Here is a 20,057-nt window from a genome sequence, read left to right as displayed (position 1 = left end):
AGTCACTGCTTTCATCTGAAGATGTGTGAGAACAAACGCTGACCGGAATGAGAAGAATATTTTAACACCTACTGTAAAGGTATTACTCATGAGTATTTAACATTAATTAAATGCATGCATTCTAACAGACAAACTAGAAATACTACAAACACAGTATATAGATAATGTCGCCAATCATCATAAATTGGGGGAAACATGGTTTAGCGTGGGGGAAAGCGAAGCCTCGTTACCATAGTTACTCAATGATTCCTTAGTTCCTCCCCAGAAAAAAATGGGGAGGAACATCCGATAGATTTGGCTATTTTGACAACCAAAAACTTGATAAGTTTTGTAGGTTTTTTTTACACTTTTACACACCAAAAATCCTGAAACAAGAGTTTTTACCACCTACCAGTCGACAAAAATAGAAGCCAAAAGAAGACCACCGTGGATGCAGTCAAAATATGCTGGATGCATGGTTAATTAGTAGTTGACCATGATTCAAGACTGAATCGATCATAATATCATCTCAACAGCGGTTCAAGCAGAAACATAATGATTAGCGGTTCAAGCAGAAACATAATGATTTGTTAAAGGGATAGTTCACCCAAAAATGAAAATTCTCATCACTTATGCCTCCTACACACTACACGACTTTCAAAGATGTCAGATTGTGGTACCGTTCATATTACACAACTGCCTGTCTTGTCATGGAAGTTATAGCATTTTCAAATTACACGACGAATCGGCGACAGGGGTGAGCACATTACAAAACATTTCACTGTTGAAGAATCCTCGACGACTCTGCCTGGACTCTAAATTACATTTCACAACAGAGTACACGCGAGAAGTCGTACGAGATACAAAACCAAAGCATGATCAAATGTTATGCATTTCAGAATATGATGTGTATGTTTTTAATCATATATATTATTGGTTACAATATGAAAATTACCTCCTGCTGAAAAAAGTACTTGGACTGTCCAAGAGAATTGGCAATTTCTCTCCAACTCTTCTCTTTCTCCACCCGGTTGTGGTACAGTTCAGACGAAACCTCAAATAGGCACTGGTGCTCCTGCCAATATTCCGCTAATTTTTCCTCCATTTCTTCGGTGCAATGAGACTTTCTTGATACCGCAGCCATGCTAGTTGATGGTCTGTTGCAGGTACATCAGGACTCCCACTGAAACTTCCTGTCCCAAGTTTCTTGCTCTCTCATTGGCAGTCAAAACACATTTCACATTGCACGATTTGGAATCGCAGACAAGTCCAGATATTTAACATTCTAGATATCTTGCCGACACGTCGGCACTTCTCTCAAATTGCGTCTTTGATAATTCATACATTGTGATCGTCACTCACGGGAGCGAGCTGTGCCTACGATTTCCGGCTTTTGTCGCCGTTCTCCACAAAACTTTCGGTGACCGAAAAGTTAACGTGTAGTGTAAACTCACCATTACTCATGCCACCTGGATGACTTTTTCTTCTGCAGAACACAAAGATTAAGATTTTACGAAGAATATTTCAGTTGGTCCACACAATACAAGTAAATAGTAGCCAGAACTTTGAGGCTCCAAAAATCACAAAGGCAGCACAAAAGCAATCCATACGACTCCAGTGGTTTAATCCATGTCTTCTGAAGAAATATGATAGCTGTGTGGGTGAGAAACAGATCAATATTTAAGTCCTTTTTTACTATAAATTATCCTCCATGCCCAGTAGATGGCGATATGCACGAAGAATGCAAATCATCAAAAACAAAAGAAAAACATGAAATTGAAAGAGAAAAAAGAGACTTAAATATTGATCTGTTTCACCCACACCTATCATATAACTTCTGAAGATGTGGATTAAACCACTGGAGTCATTTGGATTACTTTTATGCTGCCTTTATGTGATTTTGGGAGCTTCAGTTCTGGTCACCATTCACTTGCATTGTACAGACCTACAAAGCTGAGCTATACTTCTAAAAATCTTTGTTTGTGTTCTGCAGAACAATGAAAGTCATACATAACTGGGATGGCATTAGAGTAAGTAAATTATGAGAGAATTTTCATTTTTGGGTGAACTATTCATTTAGCACCAGAAAATGTGACAAGAACGGTGTGAATTTATTGTAGATTTACTAAAGTGTATAAGCCTTTTAAACTTGTAAGTCTACTTGCATTGTCTGCTGAGGCTGTGAATTGTAGTTTAAAAATAAATAAGTGTCTTCCACTGAACCCATATCAGCCATATCACAGGTTTCACTATTTACATTTGAGCTATTTTATCTATTTTAGCTCATTTATATGAACAATAATTTCATTTATCATTAATTACATTAAAAGGTCAAAATAAAAAAGTCAAAATGGAAATTTGGGCTTTTTTTGAAGTGCAAAAAAAATTTTTTTTGTCATGTATTTTATGGTTAAAATAAATCTATAAGGATATTTCTTCCTGTTTTTCTCATAGGATTGAATTATTGAATTAGGATTTAACTATGGTAACAGGGCTTTGCTTTCCATCACGAGTGGGCGGGGCCTACAATATTGGTAATAGAGGAATCTATAAGTTGTTTTCAAAGTTATGCAAATTTAACTCATGAAGTCTGTTGAACAATGAAAACAGAAAAAAAAAACCTCCTAATTGTACCCCTTTCCCTGAACATGAACAGTTTATAAGCCAGTGAAGATTAATAATATGTGAATGTTTCTGCTATACTCACCTCAGTATAATAATTCTCATATGAATAACCAGAAGCACTGGCGTAAAACTCACAACGACCTTCCAGGAGCATTCTTGTGTCCTACAAGAGAGACAGAGACAAGGATTTATATGTAGATAAAAAGCTTCTGCAGTATTTCTTGTTATGACAGTTTAATGGTCTGATGTTCTTCTGATCTTCAATACGAGCTTCAGAATGTTCAATAGCAATTATCAATATAACTATTATATGTGTAATAAAGAGAAACATAAGCGATTTATTGCTATATAAGAATGAGCTTGAATGACAACGTCTCATAAAGCTTTTAAAGTTTATAAACGTAATTTACAGTAAAGGCACTATTAGCTAACTTTGAATGAATATTTCATCCAAATTCACTAATAGACAGCTTGGAGACAGCTTCCTTCACTGGAAACTATTTTGAAAATGTTTCTTTAGTGTAATGATTTTAGCAAACTTAAAAAATGTTTTTAAAGAAAATTGATTCGTGTGGAAGTGCCCTAGTGTGTATGTTGCAATGTTGAAAATGTCCTTTATTTTCTTCACTTTTTGGGCAGTGGGGTTAAATTTTGAACACGTGCCTCCTCTAGAGTTTCACAAGAGATCACAATAGTGTCTCAAACTGCTCAAGCCTGCAATCAAAAGTCCGAGATTTCAATCTGAACTCAAACATTTCTCATCAAACTCTCCCAATAGTAAATGATCTGAGCTCTGCTATCCACATTCAGTTTATAGCTCTATATACTTTCTATATGTTAAAAACGGACTCATTTATGTCTAATTGTATTTTTCATGAGGAATTTTAGGATAAACATCTGAGACAAAGTTAATATATCTTAAGTTGATACTTAAGTCTCATGAGCTCTGAAAGTGCAATAACTTTGTCCTCAGACAGCATTAAATATGTTAACGTGACACTCACGATAAACTCGGCTGCGATGATGCCATCGATGATGGCGCAGAGAAAACATGACACGACGCCAAGACTGACAAAGATTATAGATGCCACCAACTGTCAGAGACAGAGAATACAGAGTTATCACAATCTGCAATACATGCAAAACTTTTAAACTGATTGATTCAGTATTATTGTAACAGTAGATCTCACAAAAACATGTAATATTTTACCCAGAAATAAATAAATAAAAAGATGTATCTTGCGCAAAGAAAATAAAGCAAGGACCATTAAGAGTTTTTCCAATGAAATTATCGTCATAAAAAATATTGTGCTTCACTGTAACATCGATTTGCTTTTTTAAAGAAAAGGAGGGAAGAATCAAAATAATTTTTATGGTAATCAACCACAAATGCTGTCGATTGACCTCAACCCTTGTACACTTACTTACCTCAAAATTACTCCATTCATGTTCATAGAAAATAAGCACATTTTATGTTATGTTCACTTGGATAAAAACCTTAATTTCAGTACACTGAAAGATTTTCAAAACATCAAAATACTGAATGTTATTCATCTCTGGTGACATCTGCTGGAATAAAATAATAATTACATGAAATTACAACAATGACCAGTAGATGGCCTCAGTCTAACAATGTTACCACAAGTAATGCATTAGATATATAGATATATATTTCTAAATTATAAAAGTCAATTATTTGTAAAAACACTTGTGTTGAGGGGTGAGATTTTGCTATGATGCCACAATATGCTTACAGTCAAACCTGACCATGGTGTGCAGCTCCCACACCTAAGCGTTCAGACAGAGGTCAGAATAAGACTTTGATCAGACCTTGAAGTGTGTGTGTGTGTTTTATTGTCTCTTCATTATTTATGTGTGTGTGTTCTGCATTGTGTCTGATTTTTTTAATATTTAATTTACCAAAAAAAATAAAAAGTCTTGCATTATAGTCTTACCTATTCATTTCCTCTGATGGGTCAAATTTCACCTGACCAGTACGAACAGGGGACTGTTTTATAAAACCACTTAAACGAATCGAATCTAGTCAAAATGTTTTTTGTATTCAAGCGGTAAGTTTAGGAAAAGTCACCAAGATTGTACCCCTTCGATTAAGGAAACCATTTTAAGTAAATAAAAAAATATATATATTTATCTGAACAGTGATTAAAGGTTAATTTGTTTTGAATCTGGAATATTACTTTAAGATGAACATGTTCGTCACAGGTTTCACAAGATTTATTCACTATCCTCTCTGAGAGCCTACCCCCCAAAAAAGAAAACTTTTAGCATTTTAAGAAACATTCATTTATTGCTGGATCATTTTCCCCAAATGTCCCAATAATCGGATGCTTGTCAGATTCAGCTCACTTCTGGAGATGCATTTGAACTCTTGGTCAGTCACACTGTAATACACGTGAGTGTTTGGTGTATGCCCTCTCATCTCCTCTCTTCTTTCTGCAGTAAGGTGCTGATAATGCTTGTGTCTGTACGTGCACTGCAGTAATAAAGGAAATGTATGAGCACAGCCACCCTGCTGGGACACTGCTTTATAGGTAATTTACTGTGCTGAGGAATAAAGACATTTGAGAGGGAACAACACATACACGAGAGGTCACTCACATCTGATAACATATTCATTCACACAAATAATCACAAACACGTTGAGATGTGTGAAAGTGCTCATTCTGTCACATGTGCTGCCACTGACATTGATCATGACAGACATCATTGATCGTAAATTCTCTCGTCAGCTCTGTGTTTTTACTTGATAAAGAGGAACTCAAATTAAAGCTTGTTACACTGATGAACCACTGAAGATGCACTAATAAAAATCATATTCTGTACACATGAGAAAAACACACATGAACCACTCCATATGCTGGACTGTTAAATGTTAAAAATGCACCTGTGTAAGAACACGGAGGTGAATATTAGTTTTTGAGGGATCATTATAAAGAAACTCTGTCTTACGTAGCCAAACCTAGACAATTTCAGGAAATATATATTTTTTTTTCATTTGAAGTTTACTTGTAAACTGTGTGCATTGAAATAAATTTTTAAATATGAATATTCACAACCTTGAAAACCCAAAACTTGTTCAATGATTGTTTGTAACTGTATGTAGTGCACCTAGTAATAAATCATTAATATTTACAAATTAACAACCCACAACATTTCTCTTTTAAAAAAATGTCTTTTGCCAGCACTGTTGGATTAAAAGTATTTGGGGCTTGAACAACAGTGCAAAAATGTCTAATAACAACAGACATACATACATACATACTTATATTAGTATTATGAGGCCGACTTAAAGGGATTGTTCACCCAAAAATGAAAATTCTCTCATCGTTTACTCACCCTCATGGCATCCCAATTCTGTATGACTTTCTTCTGTAGAATACAAATATTAGCGAATAGCGAATATTTCAGCTCTGTAGGTCATCACAATGCAAGTGAATGGGTGCCAAAATGTTGCAGCTTCAAAGTTCACATAAATGGAGCATAAAAGTAATCCATACGATTCCAGTGGTTAAATACATGTGTTCAGAAATGACTTGATAGGTGTGGGTGGGAAACAGATCAAAAGTTAAGTCCGTTTTTATCATAAATTATCCTCCCTGCCCAGTAGGGGGCGATATGCATGAAGAATGTGAATCACCAAAAACAGGATAAAGTATTGTTTTAGTATAACTTAAATATTGATCTGTTCCTCACCCACACCTATCATATCACTTAAGAAGATAATTAAACTACAAGTATTTGACTTTTCTTATTAATATTTTCTCAGATACTGAGCCAATCCTCATAAATTATATAATTTATGAAAAGATTAAAGGTTTAAAGCTTAAAGTCTCAAGAAATTGTATTTTTTTTAAAAAAATACAGATGAAATTACAAGTATAAACACTAGATGGCTGTAGAGAGCTTCTTATTCATCCCTGGTTGAAGAAAATATGATTTCTAGATTTTGTCACAAGTTCTGCATTTAGATATATTGTATATTTAAATATTTATTTAAAGTTTAGCATTTTGTTTGAGGTTATTTTGCATACCTGAAATGAGAATAACAAGTATCAACCTAATGTATCCCTGGTTGTAACAAGATTAATGTGTGTGTTCAGCATTATAGATGTGTTGTGGTCTCACCAATTCATTTTGGTGTGAGTGTGTGTTCTGCATTGTGGCTGACTTATTTATTGTTTGGACAAATGTCATTTTTTTTTGTTTTGTTTTATAGTCTAACCAGTTCAGTTTTGTATGTGTGTGTGTGTGTGTGTGTGTGTGTGTGTGTGTGGTTTGCACTTTTGATGTTTGGTAGTCTCACCTCTTCATGTCTGTGTGTGTTTTTTCTGTATTGTGGCTGTTTTTTAGAAAAGTCATCAAGTCTTGTACCCGTCAGATAAAGGAAACCAGTTTTATTGAAGAAACAAAATTGATTTTGGTCAAAAATGACCAAACAGTGCATGAGGGTTAAAAAATATCTGATATTTCCACATTTTTATGAAAAGGCACATTTTTGCTCAGGTAATGCGGTGTAAGCCTGAAAACATCTTAATATTCACGACTCTTCATTCTGTTTGTAAAAAAATAAATAAATAACCTTGGAAAATATGTCTGAAAACTGTTTTTTAAATTAACGATCTCATTTATACATGGTGCAAGAAAATGCCTTTAACTAATGGTTACTTAACATGACATTTTTAAAGTCATTCTTTTTTCTTTCCTTTTTTCCAGAAAAGTTTGTTTTCCAAAAAATAAAATTTTTTCAAAAAAGTTTTGAAAAAAAAACTACAAATAAATAGTCATTAGCCTATGACAACAAAATTTTTTTTGAAAAACAATGTTTCACAATGCACTGTACATAATAAATTATTGATTTATTGGTTTACTCAATACAATTAATTTAATAATTTATATAAATTATATACAATTTTATTACAATATTAATAATATTACTGTTGTAAAAGCTATGTCTAAGCGTAAAATGTTACATGTTTCTCATATGAAAATAAATGAGTTAAATGCACATGAATAACCAAGTGAAGTTGTATTTAACAAGTGGACAACATAATTCACTAGTTAATCAAATATTAAGAAAGGAAACTCTGTAATAGATGCTTTTAAATGATTTTACAAACTTATTTTAATTTTAGAGCTGTATTTCAATAAAATAAAACTGTTGTTTCTGACATAGCTCATAATCAACTAATGTAAACAAATGACTAGCCCTTTGAACTTTTTATTGTCAAGTCAATTTTATTTGTATAGCGCCTTTCACAACACACATCTTTTCAAAGCAGCTTTACAGAATATCAGCATTAACAGACAATAAAACTGTAATGTCTATAAAGTCGATTAATCATCATTGTGTAATTTAGATAAAATACGATTTTTAATAGTGTTTAAAAATAATTAAATGATAATTGTATTAATAACCCCATTGTGTATGCAAATAAAGTTGAATACTGTGCATTAAAAATCATAAAGGTTGTGTAAAAGTGATGCAGATGTATTTAAGATGTATAGATATTCTTAACCACTGATACAACACGAGCTAAGCTTAATTTGATTAATTTTGGTCACTTCTGTATTTAGTTTGCAGTTTGAATGCATAAGCTGTTATAATAATGATGGCCTATCTTGTAGTCAGAAGTAGAAGTCTTTTAGGTGTGCTTGAAAACACTTGTTGTTTTATAAGACTGGTAACAGGATGTCCAACTGACACACTCCAAACACATTAAACATGTATGTGTCTCCAGTAACTCAACACCGTGTCTCTGGTTGCAGCCATTCGAGCTCAGCTGAAGTCCACTAACTAACTGCACCCATGGGTTGACTGAGTTAATTAACAGTGAGCATGTTTACATGCACACCAATAGGCTGATATCTACAAAAATCTGCTTATTAAAGAAAATCCAACGACACAAGAAAACAGTGTTTACATGAGATCTGAAATCATTAGGTTATTATCTGCTTTTGACATCAAAATGTAGTTATATACTAAGATAATGATATGCATTACAGTCCCACTGCATCAAACCAATTGATGAATCAAAGCCCATCAAATTGTTTTACATAATTTCTGAGTTCAGTGATATCTCGAGTAAAAGTGCAGTGAATGTTAAGCAATGGTTTCTAAACGTCAAGGGTGACTGTACTAGACTGGTCATTTATTTAATCAGCACTGAGAGCGAGAAGGTCTGAGGTGAAACGATTACACCTGGACATAACAGCACTGGAGATAGAAGGTGAAAAGAAGGTCACCAGCCACTGAAATATGACATATAAATACAGAGATAACACTGATTACGACGCACATGAAAGCATCCTCACTGGCCTGACTCAGCTGGAGAGGAATTGTGAGGAATTTAATGATTCTGCTTTTAAATCTATTGATAATTCTTTTAGCACTACTGAGGAAGCACCTCTCTGGCTCCTAACAATTCACTATACTGCAAATAATAATGCAAACAAATGAAAACTACATACAAAAACACTAAGTAAACCAATTATATTTTTGGTGATTTGTTTATTTATAATTTTTTTTGTATATATATATATATATTTTTTTGTATTGTAATGTATTATACTGTATATATATATATATCTATCAAAGTATCATTTAGTACAAAACAAAACTATGCTGTGAATGTGTCTGTAACAATGTTCACAGTTAGGGAAAAGGAGGAAGTGGGAGACTGTGAATCCAACTGAAACTCAAAATGTACTCATTTCAGCAAACACATTTCAAAACACACTTTTCAGCTGACACAAATTAACACCGTCTCTTATCTCTCCATCTCACTGGTGTTTGGCTCGCTCTTAATGCCAGTCTCCACATCTGACTTCCCCGACACGCCATGTGACCTCAAAGGGCCCTTGCCACTATGCAAGCAATTTAGAGATTGATGTGGGTAGTAATACATGGACTTAATCTCCCTGTGTAAATTCCTGTAGCCGAGCTGCCCTGTTCTACAGCCGGGTCTGACGTTCTTGAGCCTGTAGCAAATTCTCCTGTGCCAGTTGCCCCAATGTGTTGAGTTTTGCTCTCAGGTGAAGAATGTACTGATTTTTGTTTTTGCCGTTTGAAGGTCCCTCCTTCCAATTTTCCCCTCACGACATCTAAGACACAACGAGGCTTACGGCCATACAATAATTCAAATGGGGAGATCCCCGTGGAGGCTTGCGGAACCTCTTGCACTGCGAATAACAGGGTTTCAAGCCACTTATCCCAATTCTGAGTATCTTCATGAACAAACTTACAAATCATGTTTTTCAGGGTTTTATTATACCGTTCGACCACCGTTTGCGGGTGTTCCACGCTTGTCTTGATCAGTGAGGATTTCTTTCCAAATCCCCACTCGGGGGAATATTTTGAAGAGTGCCTCCACAACACTACATGCTGAGATGTTGTGCAAAGGCACTGCTTCTGGATATCAATTTGCGTAGTCCACCAGAACCAACACAAAGCAATGCCCCCATGCTGTCCGCTCTAATGGCCTGACGAGGTCCATACCAATTCTATCAAAGGGCACCTCAATCAAAGGAAGGGGACACAAAGGCACTCTTGGGGTGGCCGGCGGATTCACAAGCTGGCATTAATGGCATGCCGCACACCATCTGCGAACATCTCTGCGATTGCCTGGCCCATACAAACGGGTCATTAGATGCTTTAGTGTCTTTTCCTGACCTAAGTGACCCGTCATCGGATTATAATGAGCCATCTGGAATAACATTTCCCGACGGTTCTTCGGTATCAATAACTGGGTCTTATTTTATTTGTCTGAGCATCCTACATCCCTCGATAGAACCAGTCATTTATAATAGAAAAGTCCGGATAGGCAAGTGCAATGTCTGGCTGAAGATGGTGACCATCAATCACTCTCACTTGGTCGAAGCCGTGTCTAAGAGGGAAATCCCCTGTGGAAAATCTGGGTCCAGTGTCGTGACGGCAGCACCCTCCTGGTGCAGCAAGCTCCGGAACATCTGCCGGTTCTCTGCCTGGGCCTGGAGGAGTGCATTAAATCGCTGCTCCTTTTCGGTGCGGAGGGCCTGAGGTTGTGTCTGGTGGATTCTAGCGAGGGTCTTGACCACGTCCAGTTGAGTGATCCATGGTGCCGTTCTTCCTCCCTTAATCCCGGGTTTCAGCACCAGTGTAACAATGTTAAAAGTTAGGGAATAGGAGGAAGTGGGAGATGGCGAATCCAACTCAAACAGTCATTAGCCTATGACAAACACAGTGACACTTATGACACTAAAGAGACCTAACTACTGACTATGGAAAACACCAAAAGAAAGATTTCCAGGATCCCTGTGCATCTGCGTGAACGTGCCTTAGTCATGCTACATGGAGACAGGAGGGAAAGCTGAGCGTCCTTGCACCTGTATCACACCTGAGTTTGAAGTTAGGCCTTAAAATACATCCAAAGGTACACCTCCAATTAGTCTATCAGAAGCTAACTGGCTAATTGTCAAAAGGTTTGACATCATTTACTGGAATTTTCCAAGCTGCTTAAAGGCACAATTAACTTGGTGTATGTAAATTTCTGACCCACTCGAATTGTGATATAGTCAATTAAAAGTGAAACAATCTGTCTGTAAACAATTATTGGAAAAATGGCTTGTTGTGTCATGCACAGAGTAGATGTCCTAAACAACTTGGCAAAACTATAGTTTGCAAATATTAAACCTGTGGAGTGGTTAAAAATGTAATTTTAATGAATTCAACCTAAGTGTGTGTACACTTCTGACTTCAACTGTATATACTTTGCAGAAAAGAAAACGATGCCTACATATAGGACCATTCAGATTTTTTCCATTTATTATATATTTATTATTTCAGAGTGACTATGTGCACTAGGTATTTTTATAAAAACTATTGAACCAGTTTTGAGTTGTCTAACAAACTGTACACTAGGTATGGATTTTGTTACAGATTTATTTCTCTTAAAGAATGAAGGTCATGGTAGTATATTTTGTGAAATCTCATTATCTTTGAATTCAATGTTATAATACAATCATAACTCTGCAGCATTTGACCTCTAAACTGTACAATAACAATGTTCTGGTCACTTCCTGTGAGGAAAGCAAGGGTCAGAGGTCACTGTACTCTGTCTTCAGTGATGCACAAGAAATGGAACCTGAAGCTGCAGTGTGATATGGGCTAATGTGCATTAAAGTGTTCATCTGAGCGGCTCGTCTCAATTTACTGTGTGTTTGTGTGCAGGGGAAGTTGTGTATTTGTGCGTCAGATGTGTGTACAGAACTGTCTTGTCAAATGGAGTGTGTATGACTATATTAATTAATTTTGTGAATGAGTGTGTGTGTGTGTGTGTATTTTGTACATGCATTATGTAAGAGCATGTGTGTTTAGTTATGGCCGTCACACCTGTGCGTGTGCCAGCAGCACGTTCATTAAAATTTAAAGGCTGTACTGGGATGAGCACCCACGACACAACAAACCTTAAGTCCCACACAGGCATCTTAACACACCGACCACAGGTTGCCATGTTTACAGCACCACAAATTACATGCATCACAACAGCAGTATCAGTCTGTATAAAAGAAACTGTGTCTGTACGTCTGGACGCTATATTGAAGGGAAACAACGGTTTAAACAGTCAAAAGCTTGTGACCACCAGGGTACGAAACAAACAAACCCAAATGCGAGAAAACCCAGCCTGAATGAACATTACTTAACTAAGATGACATTTGTGCAAAATTACATTTTGAGGTTCATTATAAGCATCTGAGCAGTTCAAAGGTGAAATGTCCACTGAGTGGGGCAAAAAGCGAGTACAATTTTCTCCCAAAGATGAGGATTTAAGGTAAATGCTCTATCGAGTTTAAAATTAACAGAACCTATCTTCCTACCTAAACCTAACCGATAATTTAATTAAAGAAAAAAAACTGCTGAAGCAACCACGTCGTTTTATGATGCTTCTATATCACATTCGTCTAACGTGTTGACTTGCGTGCTCTTCTGTACTTATATCCCAGTAATTTACATCACATGAGTTACTGTGCAATTTGATAATGCACAAAGAAGCTTGTAAATGTAGTTGGTTATGTAATGCAAATGTTAAAATGAGTCATGCGCTATAGTAAATGCCATAAGATACCATTGTGTGAGGAACAGAGTGAATATTAACTGTTTATGAAATCATAATCTGCCATTTTACTCTTGATTTGTGAAAGTGAAATGTCAATGTTGTTGTAGTGCCTCTTGTGTTCATTTCATCAGGAAATTGCCACGATAAGAACATAAAGCTACATAAAAATAATTTGGAATAAATGGCAGGTATTGTGATTTGTTTTACTTAAGAAAAAGCAATGCTACTGAAGAAATCAAAAAATCCAAATCCATGTGGAAGGGTACCACATGAGGGAGGAGGATGTCTTCCTTGTAACACACAGCGTCGAGATTACCTGCAAAGACAAGCTCAGTCTGATGATGCTGTGACACACCGCCCCAGCCCTTGATGGACCCTCCACCTCAAAATCGATCCCGTTCCAGAGTTCAGGGCTCGGTGTAACGCTCATTCATTCGACAATGAACACGAGTCCGACCATCACCCCTGGTGAGACAAAACTGCGACTCGTCAGTGAAGAGCACTTTTTGCCAGTCCAGTCTGTTCCAGCGAAGGTAGGCTTGTGCCCATATGCGAAGCTGTTGCCGGTGATGTCTGGTAAGGACCTGTCTTACAACAGGCCTACAAGCCCTCAGTCCAGCCTCTCTTAGCCTATTGCAGACAGTCTGAGCACTGATGGAGGGATTGTGAATTCCTGGTGTAACTCGGGCAGTTGTTGTTGCCATCCTGTTCCTGTCCCACAGGTGTGATATTTGGATGTACCGATCCTGTGCAGGTGTTGTTACACATGGTCTACCATTGCAAGGATGATCAGCTGTCCTCCCTGTCTCCCTGTAGCGTTGTCTTAGGCGTGTCACAGTACGGATATTGCAATTTATTGCACTGGCCACATCTGCAGTCCTCATTCCTCCATGCATTATGCTTAAGGCACGTTCACGCAGATGAGGATTCGCCATCTCCCACTTCCTCCTATTCCCTAACTTTTAACATTGTTACACTGGTGCTGAAACCCGGGATTAAGGGAGGAAGAACGGCACCATGGATCACTCAACTGGACGTGGTCAAGACCCTCGCTAGAAGGGCATCTTTCTTTTGGTGTTTTTCAAAGTCAGTAGAAAGGTCTCTTTAGTGTAATACGTTTTTATAACTGTGACCTTAATTGCCTACCATCTGTAAACTGTTTGTGTCTTAATGACCGTTCAACAGGTGCATGTTCATTAATTGTTTATGGTTCATTGAACAAGCATGGAAAACTTAGTTTAAACCATTTACAATAAAGATTTGTAAAGTTATTTGGATTTTTACAAAATTGTCTTTAAAATGCAGTGTCCTGAAAAAAGAGACGTTACTTTATTTGCTGATTTATATATATTTACTATATTAAAAAAAAAAATTATACTTATATTTTTAATTCTCATAATCAATTACGAAAGGGGTGTGAGCTTTTGAGACAAAGGGGAATGCAAACTTCTCAACAATATATTCTCTGATTAATGGGTTATCGGCTGTCTTCCTTTTCTTCAGCTTTCTATCTTATCTGAACAGCAATCTAAATCGTGCAATTCTGTGATTTGGTGACGAAAAACAGCTATTTGGATCCTTAATGTTTCAGTTTAGGAGCCAATGGCTCCTCCGTCATTTTTTTAATCTTGAGCCCTGATATCATACAGGAGGAAATGTATCCTCTATGATATTGCAGCAATTGTCCAGATATGGAATTAAATTATTAAGCAAACTGTTATCAACTCCTACATGCCAAATGAAGAAAATAAGGCAAAATAAACATTTCACACAGTGTTTAGTGAGAGACATGATTGATTCAAACATTAAAAGGGGTTGTTCTGTTTATGTATTATTGTATTACCATTGTAATAATAAAGTATTAATTAACATATTGAAATATTATTAAGTAAATTGTAGCATTTGGTTAGATTATGTTTTGTGATTTCTCATACCTTCTTTATAAAACATCCATCCTTATGTACTTTTGGCCTCTTGCAGGTGAAACAGTGCAGGGAAGTACAGTACAACACCATGAGCGAGAGTGATGGTTTATTTTGAACAAAAGGTGCGAACGGTTACGGAATTTAACGCAGGAGAACAATACCGAACTGATGCAGATTGATAGAAATGAGAGCCCATCTGTGCGCATGATAGTGCGAGGAACCGGACGGCGGGAAAAATTTATGTTCAGTGAAAAGCCAAAAGAACATCGCAATGTACATACATTAATACATGTAATTACATAATTGTAACTATATCAGATATTATTAATAAACTTAAAACTTTATAAAATTAAAAAACACAGGAACTCGTTGCTTGGGCATTTTTTCCTCCATATTTTGATTCCCATGTCCCCGTTAATTTACGACACTACTGGCATTTCATCTTTCTGAGGTAAATAAAAAGTTTGTTTCAGACATATATTAGCAAGTAAACAAGATATCCCCACATATGTCAAACTACATCATGTTAATGTTTGACACAGTTAAATGTTTGTCTTCCTTAAAAACAAATGAAGTTTCATCAGTGGTTAAACATGTTCAGACAGTTCCCTTGTATTGAATGAATGGCTCCTTTCCAGAACAAAATGAATTATGCAGAAAATCACCATATTACAGTTCTTGTATAGTGACATGGCAGAAAGTCATGGAAAAGCTAGAGAAGAGGACACCGGTGGCAGTTTATGCAAGCTGTGCTCATGATACTGTGCCATGCGGGATTCTGTCGTGCCGCGCACAGCGCGTTTTAGTTAATAAACAGATTTAGCTCTTATAACTTTCTTCCTAAAAATTCTGAAATATTATTATTTTTTTTTCTGTACTTTAATTGTGGTGAAAAATAATTATAGCTAAGTTGAATACATAATTTTTAATCAACTTAAGTAAAAGTACTATTATTAATTTATACTTAGTTGAAAAAGTACTGTAATCACCTCTGCATATATTTAATATTAACAATACCAGCTTCATGGTTGTAAAAAAGATTAATTGGTCGTACATTTTCTCAGTTAATTCGCCAATGGTGGCGAAAAGTTTATTTTCGACCATGTATGTGACAGAGGAGCAGATGATCCAATGAGCAGGTAAATCAGGTTACAGCATCATTAATACATGATTCAGACATCAGTGTGTGAGTAAAGAAACATGTTGATTCTGGACATACACTGCTGTTGAAACATTTCCACTTTTAAAAACTTAGATTCTCAGTGAAATATGACCTTGCTCGACATGTTTTTCTGTCGGTTTAGTTGTGAGAGTTGATCAGGACTTTGATTGAAGACGGGACACAGCGACTGGAGCCCAGCAGTCTTCTACTGAGACATTTCCATCATCCAATCATCAATGCTAATCTAATTCATTCCTGAGCCATCAGCCAATCGGTTTCAGAATGACTTACCACATGACCAATCAGTGATTGATATTTATCGATCAGCAGATAGTGTTTCCCTGTGTTCCCAGGTAAAACATAGTTTGATGCTTAACATTTCAGAGTAATTTAATCTGAAATTTATCATAGAGCGACAAAAATATGTAATTGTATTGACAAGAGCCATTATGTTTTGGCTAGGTTGCTGAACTATTCCAAAATGCTCATTATCTAACGGATGCAAGCTGGTTTGGCAACAGTCACATAGAATGAACGTTACCATACCTACATTTTTTGCAAACTAACTTTTACGTGCCTCGTTTTAAGTTTTGTTGCAGTTTCCTGGTGAAATATTTCACTTGAGGTGCTACAACAACTGTGCATTTATTCACTTTTACACAAATCCCAACTACAGCAGCTGATGTGTTCATAAAGATATGTTATTTTATTTTATACTATTACTTACACACTGCTATTTTATGATATTGAAACAGTTGTACTATAACGCATCATTTAAAAAACTACACATTTTAATGCCTGTACTACAGACTCACCTATATTTACACACTTACTCCAACATGATTAGCTTGTGCGGTAGCTCACCTGATACATTGTTGGACTTTGAACTCAGAAGGTCATGGTTCAAGCCCAGCCAAACATGCAAGCTGAGACAAAAGTGTCAAAAAGCAACACCAAAAGTCGTTGTTAATTCAGAGCATGTGTTGCATTTGCTTTCAGAACACTATCTGTTTGGTTTAGATGTTGGTTTAGGGTAATGATGTCTGTTTTGTTCACCTCTCATTTGCTTTTAGGAAACTATTGGTTAGGTTTAGGTTGAAGTTAGGTTAGAGAGGTACATTTTACTCATTAAAACCTCCATCTAATATTCACTTTAAAAAACCTTTTTTGATTACAACACCATTTTGCTCGCTTTTGATGCCCCCTGTCGGACAGTACACAGGGAAACTGCAGAGAAACGTGTAAAGAATTTCGTTTTGCAAAACTTTTTGCCACGGTCACGTCATTTTTGTGAGATCAGGCTGTGATTTAGAGTTTTTACTCACCATCGGTCGCCGATTCTCCAACAGATTCAGTCCAACGACACCCAAGAACGCTCCAAAACTCAACTACAATTAAAAACAGAACAGTTAGATGGAGTCATCTTCACCTTTAAGGAAACCATTACACCAAACACTGGAAATCTGTAGTCTGATTACAAAGGTATTAGTTACGGTAATAAAAATACTTCAAGTCAGAAAATAGTGTAATATTACATTTTAATTAATTGTTATCAGATTGCAGTAACACAATTACTTATCAGATTGCAGTAACACAATTAATTAAGTTCATTACTTGGGTGCCACATATTTCCAAAATGATATTTTTGTAGAATAAATCTAAAACATGAATTACATGCATACACATTATGCATGTCTGTTTGCGTTTCTGTGACAGCTGAAGAGGCACTAAGCAGTGGCGTAGCCAAGGATGGGCCGGGGTGCCCACCCAAATTAAACCCAGGCCCACCTAAAATATTATAGATACTTTGACTTCAAATACATATGAAAATAGTTTTAAAAAAAATGCATAAATTCTGAATTCCAAGAAATTTTTAAAGAAATGTTTGAATCTGTTAAGGAAAATGCAGTAAAAAAATTAAATAAAAAAATTGGGGTTAAAATCAATTTTTATTGAGGCCAACCCAAAAGTAATTTCCTGGCAACGCCCTTGCTAACGAGCCATTTTAAGGCAGAAATACTGTTGTATGAAATGAGAGGACTAAACAGAGTTTATTACAGTCAAGTGTCACTCACTATTATGCCAGGATAGTATCCGGACACGGCCACATTATCAGTTTGAGTGGCACACAGCAGTCCAATCACCACACCCAGAACTGAGAGTACGAAGAGAGCAACGGAGCACCAGAGAGCTGTCCGGCGACGCTTTCCATACTGATCTACACATACAGACACATACTGCACATCACGACAGTACATACACAGATTTGCCACTGAATATATTTAGATAAATGCCTTATATGATCAAATGAAATCTTAAAGAATTACATGCAACATTTCAAATACAATTATTTTAAAATTATTATGCTTGCCATTTATATGAGCTAATATTAATCAAACAACTACATGAAATATAAGACTATAGTAGGACTATTGAAGTGAACTGCACAAGCAAGCTGAACAACTGAACCGAAAAAGGTGATTAAAAATGGTAAAAACCTGAAAAGAAATAGTGACCAGATACAACAACATACACTTTCTATCACATAGGAATGAATGGCCAGTTGTCACACTATTTACTTGGTTAATATTTACTTTTTCATTGAATCCTTAAAGGAATAGTTCCCCCCAAAATTTACATTTTCTCAATACTTCATCAAATTTTAAGTCATTTTAACATTAAATCTCCAACTTTGACCAGCCTGAACCAGTAGGTGGTGATATGCATGAACAATGCAAAGAATTTGAAGATGTAAAAAAGGACTTAAATATTTATCTGTTTCTCACCCACATACCTATAATATTGCTTCTGAAGATATAGATTTAATCACTAGGCATATAGATTGCTTTTATGCTGCCTTTATGTGATTTTTTGATGATCACCATTCTCTTGCATTGTATTGACCTACAGAGCTGAAATATTCTTCTAAAAATCTTCGTCTGTGTTTTGCAGAAGAAAGAAAGTCATACACACATCTGGGATGCACGAGGGCGAGAATATTACGAGATAATTTTCATTTTTGGGTGAACATTTCCTTTAGTATTAACTTTTTTTTAAAAGTTATTACCCAGGTACAAAAATAGTTATTTTAAAACATGCTGACCATATACGTGGTGAATATTCATAATGGAACTTGTCAATTTCAGGCTTTTCAGTAAATTTTAAACAGTAAAACAATTATTAAAACTCAAAACAATTAATCAAGCAACAAAAATGGAAAGTGTAATGCACCAAAACATCAAACTACTGATTATTCACCAATGCTGTCGTTATTAATAGCCTAAATTGTACCAAGTTAAAACATATTTAATTATCAGTTGCTGTAATAACTATAATATGATTATATTAGTGTTATAGTGTAGTGTTATTACGGATTAACTCACCTGCGGCATATGCGTTCTCCGCGTGCGTCTGCGGCGCGGGCTGCTGTTGCATCGCGTCTCTGATGTTCCACAGAAAAATTGTGTCCAAAATAAAGTTTATATCAAGACTTGTGGTCAATATTTCCAAGAATTCCCTCCTAGTATGTAAATATGCGTCAGCACCGTTGCTGAGAGACGCACCGCTCCGCTCATGTGAACGCGCGCAGGTGAAGACTAGAGTGATGTGCGCGAGTGTGACTGACGCTCCCAACAAAACTCACACGACTGCCGTGATGACGCATCAGCATCGCGATGTCAAAATGAGTTTTAAAACACAAAACTAGAAACAAGGCTAAATTTTAGACTAAAAAGTAAAGCCCACACACACATACTTCATATAAGATTCCTCTATTATGCAGCAGAACATTTAAGACATCATGGTAAAAAAATAAGGGGGGTTTGGGGCAGAAATAGGCCTACCACCGAAATTTACAAAAATGCCCCCAAAATTAAAAATGTGGGGGCAAAAATAAAACAAATGTAAATCAACATAAACGATGGTAAAATGAAAATGGATACAAACTAATGCTAAAATTAAATACAGGACAGGGGGGATTTTTTTTCCATTTATTTGGGGATTTTTTTTTTTTTTTAAAGATTTCATTATGTATTTAAGGATTTATTTAATCATTTATTTCATGATATACTTTTTAGTAATTTGGCCCTCCATTATAAAATGCCCTCAAAGGTAAAAATGCCCCTGAAAATCAAATCAATATATTTCCCCTTTTAAAAAGGAATATTGCAGGTTTAATACAAGTTAAGCACATTCGACAGCCTTTATGTCATAATGCTGATTACTACAAATATTAATTTTGTCTTGTCTCTCCAG

The 20,057-nt window shown here is 36.0% G+C and overlaps 1 protein-coding gene across 1 annotated transcript in view; it reads right to left on the bottom strand.

Annotated features, from left to right (window-relative positions):
* The window catches only part of LOC127651345 (transmembrane protein 255B-like), a 34,823-nt gene extending 15,585 nt beyond the window's left edge, over window positions 1-19,238 (bottom strand). Inside the window, exons 1-5 of the mRNA XM_052137121.1 lie at window positions 19,187-19,238; window positions 17,879-18,021; window positions 17,129-17,191; window positions 3,609-3,698; window positions 2,687-2,767 (exon numbers count right to left, since the gene is read on the bottom strand). Of these exons, the coding sequence (XP_051993081.1) occupies window positions 2,687-2,767; window positions 3,609-3,698; window positions 17,129-17,191; window positions 17,879-18,021; window positions 19,187-19,238 (429 nt within the window). The remainder of the gene's footprint in view (window positions 1-2,686; window positions 2,768-3,608; window positions 3,699-17,128; window positions 17,192-17,878; window positions 18,022-19,186) is intronic.
* Between the last annotated feature and the right edge of the window lie 819 nt (window positions 19,239-20,057).

This window comes from Xyrauchen texanus, chromosome 11 (assembly GCF_025860055.1).
Source record: "Xyrauchen texanus isolate HMW12.3.18 chromosome 11, RBS_HiC_50CHRs, whole genome shotgun sequence".
Lineage (NCBI taxonomy): Eukaryota > Metazoa > Chordata > Actinopteri > Cypriniformes > Catostomidae > Xyrauchen > Xyrauchen texanus.
This window is presented reverse-complemented; position numbering and strand designations above follow the sequence as displayed.